The following is an 8,445-nucleotide window of genomic DNA, read 5'->3' on the forward strand; positions in this document are numbered from 1 at the left end:
GGTAAACAGTCGGTTTAGGTTTGACAATCCATCACAAAGAGGCAACTAATAAACCTGTTGGGTCATATGCATTTCTCTCCTCAAATGCAGTTTGTATGCTTGGCGTAGAACACCTCTGTATGGATTTCTTTTGCATGAACAGTCAAAACAGGCAGCAAAGCATGCAAGTGTTCACAAAAAGACAGCACGTGACTTCTCATGCACAGTTACAAAGTATGGCCCCTGTTCTAGAGGTCATGCCCACCAGATGAAAATCTGAGCCAACACAAATACAAACCCCAGCATTATAAAACATTATTCCTTTCAAATGAATCACTTTTCCTTTTTTGGAGTTTGTCTCGGAAAGTTCTCATGAAAAAGTCTGTTTATTTCCAGCCATAAAACAAATATACAGCTAGCAAGCTTTGTTACGTGGTTATAAATTACAGTATTTTACCTTTAAAGTTATTAGTAAAAGCAAACATGGAAATACAGTTTATAAACCTACTTTTTCAAGAACAGCTGCTCAGCATAACTGCAAAAAATAAAAGAGAAGATCCATATGCAGACATTCCATGAATAATTAAGGAACTGGAAAAAATATCATTTGTTTAAGCAGATAGCTTTACATAGTTTGAAGTCTTAAAGCAAATGCAAAGAGAGTGTGTGCCGAGGTGTACTCTTAGAATGATAAAAAGCAACAACTTGGAATGAATAATTTTTCTGTTTCCAGTTTGTTTTGTTGAATATACTGATAATTTTCATCAAGTTAAATAGCACTGTGGAAATAAGTTTGGAAAAATAGTAATATTAATACACCAAGAGATTAATAAAACCAACAAAAATAATTTGGGAAGATAAAATACAGTAGTAGCACATACTATACCTGAAGACCACAATTATTGCCTTTATTACTGGGAGAAAGAAACACCTATGCAGTTATCCTGCAATGATGGGACAATTATGTGTCCCTGTCAGATGAAGCACATGCAAATTGGCTTCCTCAGGATCCATGTGGCAACAGACTAAACAGATTAAACTGATATACTGGATTATCTTCAGCTTCTAAAACTGAAGGACTAAAAAATCTACAAAGTCATGGATGCCCAGGAAATAGCCAACTGGGAAGGAAATAGCCAACTGTTTCTCCCAGTATAAATGTTAAGGGCATATCATATGAAAGTATCAGGTAGAAAATTTAAAAGTTCCCTTCTCCCAAAAATAATTAGCTCGCAGAACTCACTGCTAAAGGATGCTATGAAAGGCAATATAAACGGGTTCCTAAAAAAATTGTGCAACTATATGGAGGTAGGTCTAATAATGACTAATAAGTACGTTGTTCAAGAAGCCCCTAAGCACTTACCTGGCAGGCTCCATGAGAGCAAATGAGAGAAAGCATCTTACATGGCTTTTATTTTTCTCCAAGCTCCTGTTACTGGCCACCACTACAGAGAAGACACAGAGGTAGACAACTCTCTGGTCTCACCCAGTGTTGCCATTTTTATTTGCAGACGTACCCGATGTCAGCTTTTGGCCCATTTGACAGCTTTTACACCTCTTACAAAATGAGTCACAAAAATGCATTTTGAGGCAGAAATGAAGCTGGAATTAGGGACATGTGTTCCAATGTTACTCTGCTGCTTCATAGATAGAAATTCAAGTGCCACAAAAGGAAACAAAGACATTTTAGTATAAGACTGAAAACTCAGCATTTCTTTGTCATTTCCACAGCAGTCTTTGTCATCTGCATTCACAATGATACACACTTACCAGGAAGAAGGACCAACAGTACGGTACAAGTTCTGTATTGTATTTTAGCATCCTTAGGGGTCTATGCCATGACAAGAATTTCAAACGCGAATGCCTAACTTGGACCGGTCAATGGCACAGTGCAAACTGGCTAGTGTTAAGCTTAAATACCACCCCAATGAATTGGGGCTAGCCTGTAATTAACTCATCAACACACATGCACATATATGCGCATGTACTCTATACATTCTTATTTCATTCTTTTTTAATGTTTTGGGGGTAGGGGTTTCTTAAGCTTGTGTCTATATGCTGCCATCACCTTCAGGCTGCCTGAACACCTTCCTGGAGCACACTGAGCAACAGACATTGGAAAGACAAAGTTTTAGACATACTTGTCTTCTGCTTTCTGGACAAATGGGCTCAGATTTTATGCCGGGAAGTTGAGAATACTTATTACAGCAAAAAGTGACCCTTTAAAAGTCACTTTACCTCATTCTTCAAAGTGCTGAGCAGACACAGGTCATGTACTGGGAGGGGTGAGGTAAGCAGCCTGCTGCAGGTAGCAGTCTGCTCGGCTTATGACTGAGATGTGACTAGGATCTCCTCGGAAAGGAGTGAGAAAGAGTAATCCCAGGATATGACAGAGAGGGCCCTTTCCCTCATCCAAATCCCTCTTTTACCCAGAATCTACCCAGCTCCATTAATCCTTCTTATTCCATGTCCCTAGCCCCGTCTCCTCTGACCCTTCCAGATGCCTGAGACTTCCACAGCCCTCTGATACCTTCCTGATTTGTTGCAGTCCTCTTTCCTAATAGCTCCGAAGCACTCCTGTTCCATCCCAACTCCTTTTGACAGTGTAAATCCCTGTGAGCTCCCCTACTTTTGCAAAATCCCCACCGACCCCACCCAATCCTCTTCTACTCCCCCCCGCCCCCAATCACACCCAAATGCTGTGATAGCAGCAATTCATAAAAGCATCTCAGCAGCTTCTGCAAGTGGGTCTTTATGAAAGAGAAATGATAGAAAAATTGAGGCTTGCTGAAATACAAATGACAAGCATCATAACGGATGTCATCTTCACTGGTAGTAATTCTAGGTTACTGCACTGTATAGTGTCTGAGTGTGCTCCACAGGACTACAGGGTGACAAGTAAAATCCCCCAGGCATGGGGAGGGAACACGCTAGATCTCTCTTTGACAATACAATTAAAACAGATTGAAGACAATGCTACACTCAAACATTGCTTTCTCAAATTACCAGTATTTTGTCCAACACTGGTACATGGAAATGCCCATTTGAGACTGTATCACTCCCAATTAGTGGCAATGACAGGATGGAAATTTAAAATGCATCTCTGACATTTAGATACCCAAACCCTACGCAAAGTGATTGTTCCTAAATCGCACAGGGATCACCAACATCTTCCCCTAAACACTTTCACTACTGAAAGATAAATTCAGTAAATATTAGCTCAACTTTTTTGATAGAAACTGGGGCACAGACAGATCGAGCGACTTGCCTAAGACTCCTGCAGGAAGTTCGCAGCAGGGCTGCTTATCAGAGTGTCTTAAAGACAAAGAGATCAGGGCTTAGTTACTAGCCTGTATGACACAAATGTTAGGGGATGTATGCACTGAGACCATCCAGCATAGATAGGTACATAATAACCAAGACTTGAGATTGAGCAGGCATTTATAACTCTCCTCACCATACACAGATCTGACAAAACTGTGTGATGTTACACCAACAACAAACACAAAGAAAGCTCAGGCTTATGCAGGGAACAACCAAACTGCATTATCACTTCTGATAAAATACCTCTTTATTTTCAGCAAGTCAGATTTACCAAAGCCTGAGCCTAGCACTCTATCTGCCTTCATCTGTGGTCATATTCTGTTGCCAGTCTTCGGTACGCCTACTGAAATGTCATTGCTTACTGCTGGCAATGGCAACTGGGTGTCAGCTGCTAAATAGATAACATGAGAAAAACCAATCTGAAAGCAAGAAGAACTCAGAAGGTCACTCCTCTTGGTTACCTCTGGTTCAACACCTTCCAAGTGTCCCTCAAACAGATCCATCCCTTTAAGCAGTTCTTACAGGACTTTCACAGCTGTGAATGTCAAATGATCACTATCAAACACTGCATAAAGTTTGGCAGTTAAAACTTTTCAAGCAATTAAACTTTTTTCCTCTGTAAGCTAAATGTATTCTGAGCTTAGAGGTTCTCTGGTGATTAACACATCTCCATAATTCACTTGTAATAAAGAACAAATAGCAAACTAGAGGAAAGAATGGTCCTGTGATGAAAGGACTGGTTTAAAATTCTCAGTTCACTGCAGAACATGTCACATCATGTACGACTTCGGGCAAGTCATTTTTTCAATGCAGAACTGGAATCTTGTCTTCCCCTTTGGTGTTCCATGAGGGTTTATTAACAGCATTGAGCCCACTGAAACAATGTTTTAAAGATTACCAACAACTGCGACTATTGGCATGATGAGAATTGCCCATTGTTTATACCACATCTGGCAACACCAGGTTATGATCTTGCTAGTGGTGTCCAGATAATAAAATTGGGGGAGAAAACAACTATGGAAAAGGTTAAGAGCATGGTTGTGCAAACACAACCATGCCATATGGGTGCACACCCCGCAACTGGTGCTATGCAAGGGTGCTAGATGTCTTCTCTGCACCATCCAAGCCTGAAAACAGGAATCCAAGACCATAAGCACGATAACAAAGAAAAGCGCAGAACACCTATAATAACAGGATCTGATACAGGCTATCCCAAGACAAATTTTCAGCAGCCCATTGGCCTGTCTAGGGTTATTACTAATACTGTGCTTATGAAGAAATGAAAAAAAAGTGAACTCCACAGCCTTAAAGCATTCAAATCTCCACTGCTTCTACTGGATGACTCCAAGAGCAACTCATACCCACAGAACCCTGGGAGAAACTGGAAAATTACAAACAGTTTCCTTTTTTTTTTTAGAAAGTAAGGAAAGGAAAAAGAAAGCATTACCTATACAGCACAGCGACTAAATAAACAACGAGGTGAAGCAAAACTCCAACTACGACACCATAAGGAGGCAGGAAGGGTCCAGGGGTTGTCATGTCCGTGGGCCTGGCCCTGGGTGGACCCCGAGGGCTGACCATGACCCCTGAGGGGGAGAAAGGAGCACTCTAGCTCTAAGTCAGACAGCAATATTCTCCAACCTTTGCCAGAAAGGATCGTAGTCTTCATCTTCCCTGGTGCGGTCCCTGGGACTTCTGTTTTTTAACACCCTGGAGTAGAGAATCTGTGCTGCAAAATTCATTGTAATTCCTGGTGCAAAGCAAAGTTGGGAGACTGTGGGCAGGGGACACACTTGCCTGTGAGAAGTGCCAGCCCTGCAATGCCTGGGTGGGAAACAGTGGGTGACGTGCTGTAAGCAGCTCTCCGGCACTGGCTGGGGGAGGGAAGTGCCTTTGAGAGAGATGGCTGCTGCTATTTAAAGAGATTATTTCAGAGGCCAACCTGTCCTTGTCAATTTGAGTCAGGGCCTGGATTATGCTTGGGTGACGCTCTGTTAGCAGGACACTTGAAGCTTTAGTTACTTACTGCTTAGCTGTAGAGCATGATCTAGACCCACTGTAGGGCCTGCGGTTTAACAGCATACACTTGGGTAGGCAGAGGTGGCAAGAAAGGGATGCCTTTCTTCTGGTGGTTGAATCACCCGCAGGGACCCTCTTCAAGGCAGCACCAAGGGACACAGGTCTTCATGTCTGAGGCGCAGAGGAGAAAGACTGGGTCTTCTCTTGGCACAAGTCCTTGTAGCAGAAAAACAGAGATATACAGATAGAAAAGAAAAGATCATCTAAGGAAGAGACTACAGCAACAGATATAGAAAAAACCCCACCTAAATCTGTTCTTCATTGCCCTGAGAGAGTGTTAGCAAAGGCAGTGCCACATTTCCAGATGCAATGGGGATGGGAGCAGGGGGTCCTTCTGTGTTTCCTCTCCTCTGGTATACAGCCCTGATGGAGCGCAGGCTCCAGGCTGCTCTGGGACTGACCTGGTGTCCCCTTCCAGGTATCAGTGGTCCCCCAGTATCCTCTGCTTTCTGCTGACAGTGTACAAAATCTTAACCTCCAAGATGGAGAACAGGCACATTGTAAAATCTAACCCAAGCTGTGACCTAACCCTCCCCACAGAGTACCGTGAGAAATATTATAATCTGCTTTATATGGGAGAGTCAGAATATATGATCAAATAGTTTTCTGGGATCTTTAGGAAACTCTGAGCTGTGCTGCTGGAGCCTTCCCTACACTGGCATGGCAGACAGGTGCATGCTCCCCTGACTTCATCAGGACAGATGAAGCTCCAGCTCACCATTTTTTCTGTCTCTCCCACCCAAAACCCCTTGGTAGTGCACTGGATGTGCAGGTTGTGGAGGTGGCATGTGCTACACATGGCCACAACCCAGCAGCACACTGCTGCCAGGAGTGAAGAGACAAAAAGGCAGTTGGCTGCTGCTAACACTTGCAGCTCTAAGCCAGAGTGAAGTTCAGGCCAACTTCACTGGTGCCCTGAAGCACAGAGAGAAGGTGGGTGGAGTTATTACTTTGCTCATAACATGTCTGAAGTGCAGTGGTGGGCAGGAAAGGGAACTTAGAAGTAGTGAAAATCGCAATGCCTAGCTTTCAGGTGGGTGTCTGTGAGCCCAGACTGATGCGCTCAAGTCTTGACATGAGTTCAGCTCCTCACAAAATGAGGCCCTGATCTGTGATTGGTACTTGTCAACCATGCAAAACTAATAAAAGGATTTTGGGGACCATTTGGCCAAGCAGTTGGAAACAATTTCACCAAGCTCTTTCAGGACAGAAGTACATGAAGCACTGAATTGCTGTCCTTCTAGAACACTCCCAAACAAGCAGCCCACTAGGGAAAAAGGATATTTGGAAATTTCTGCTGTAGATTTAGACCCACGTCAAACATTCATTCAAAGCCCTTATCTAAGTGTCTGCTGGAAACACTGGCTGTGCTGTGTCTTAGAAGGTACTGCATCACTGTTAGTTGCTGTAAGTTAACTGACAATTTTCTGAGCTACTTATTTCCTTAATGAGAGAGAAATGGTTAAACACATGCTATTATTACATGTGTCTTCCTTTCATTCTTGTCTGCCAGACTTCATTGTCCCTACTAGGTTCTGAAGTTTTGTCTGCCACTTCACATATCCACCTTCACTATCCGTGCACGCAGAGAGGATGGCCATACAGCAGTCCTGCTTTCTCTTTCTAGAGCAATTGGATTTTGTCACCTTTCACAGGCACTGTTTTTTTAGTATCTGTGTGTCTTCTCTAAGACATCTCTCTGTTGTTACTTGAATCCTTTGAATAACATAGCCACCTTCATCTAGGAAGTTAATCTGATCTCCTACTTCTTCCTAATATCCTTCTCCAGGAGATTCCTATGTGTTTCCTTTGTCTTTACTAATGCAATTATTAGCAGGAGTTGGACATCAGCTGCTGCTGTCCAAGAACCAGAACTCTCCAGCAGAAGGCAATATCCCCATAAAAGACATGTTTTAGGGGCAGTCTTACAGCAAAATACTTATTCTGGGGATGAACTTAAAAACATATGTTTTTTGATTCAAGGTTTAATACAATTGAACTAGATTAACCCATAGTTTAACAGCTATTACAAAAACCATATGACGGAACTTACAGCTCCTTTCTGATTTCATTGCGTTTTCAGACATTTTTTCCAAGTAGAGCGCTGTGATTGTTAGAGAAGCTTTATAACTGACAAAGTGGATGCAAACAATGAAAGTGTGATGGGTTGACCCCGACTGAACGCCAGGTGCCCACCAGAGCCGTTCTATCACTCCCCCATCCTCAGCTGGACAGGGGAGAGAAAAATATAACAAAAACTTGCGGGTCGAGATAAGGACAGGAGAGATCATTCACTAATTACCGTCACGGGCAAAACAGACTCAGCTTAGGGAAAATTAGCTCAATTTATTACAAATCAGCCAGAGTAAGGTAATGAGAAATAAAACCAAATCTCAGAACACCTTCCCACCACCCCTCCCTTCTTCCCGGGCACAACTTCACTCCCGGATTTCTCCACCAAGCCCCCCCAGCGGCACAAGGGGGACAGGGATGGGGTTTACGGTCATCACACGTTATTTTCTGCCGCTTCACCTCCTCAGGGTGAGGGCTCATCACACTCTTCCCCCACTCCAGCGTGGGGTCCCACCCACGGGAGACAGTCCTCCACGAACGTCTCCAACATGGGCCATTCTCACGGGCTGCAGTTCTTCACGAACTGCTCCAGCATGGGTCCTTTCCACGGTGTGCAGTCCTTCAGGAGCACACTGCTCCAGCGCAGGTCCCCCACGGGGTCACAAGTCCTGCCAGAAAACCTGCTCCATGGGCTCCTCTCTCCGCAGATCCGCAGGTCCTGCCAGGAACCTGCTCCAGTGCGGGGTTCCCACGGGGTCACAGCCTCCTTCGGGAACCCACCTGCTCCGGCGTGGGGTCCTCCACGGGCTGCAGGTGGAGATCTGCTCCACCGTGGACCTCCCTGGACTGCAGGGGGACAGCCTGCCTCACCAGGGTCTTCATCACGGGCTGCAGGGGAATCTCCGCTCCGGCGCCTGGAGCATCTCCTCCCCCTCCTTCTTCACTGACCTTGGTGTCCGCAGGCTTGTTTCTCTTACATGTCCTCACTCC

The 8,445-nt window shown here is 44.2% G+C and overlaps 1 protein-coding gene across 4 annotated transcripts in view; it reads right to left on the bottom strand.

Moving 5' to 3' along the window:
- Positions 1–5,535, bottom strand: part of LOC142030115 (L-threonine ammonia-lyase-like) — a 34,128-nt gene extending 28,593 nt beyond the window's left edge. The window contains exons 1-2 of one of the 4 annotated variants that reach the window (XM_075025628.1): positions 5,330–5,535; positions 488–514 (exon numbers count right to left, since the gene is read on the bottom strand). In XM_075025628.1, the coding sequence (XP_074881729.1) occupies positions 488–514; positions 5,330–5,385 (83 nt within the window). In that variant the 5' untranslated portion in view covers positions 5,386–5,535. Of the gene's footprint in view, positions 1–487; positions 515–4,750; positions 5,114–5,329 lie in introns of those variants that run through there. The other 3 variants (XM_075025626.1, XM_075025629.1, XM_075025627.1) reach the window with 3 other exon arrangements.
- Positions 5,536–8,445: the final 2,910 nt, after the last annotated feature.

The sequence above is a fragment of the Buteo buteo genome, chromosome 4 (assembly GCF_964188355.1).
Source record: "Buteo buteo chromosome 4, bButBut1.hap1.1, whole genome shotgun sequence".
NCBI lineage: Eukaryota > Metazoa > Chordata > Aves > Accipitriformes > Accipitridae > Buteo > Buteo buteo.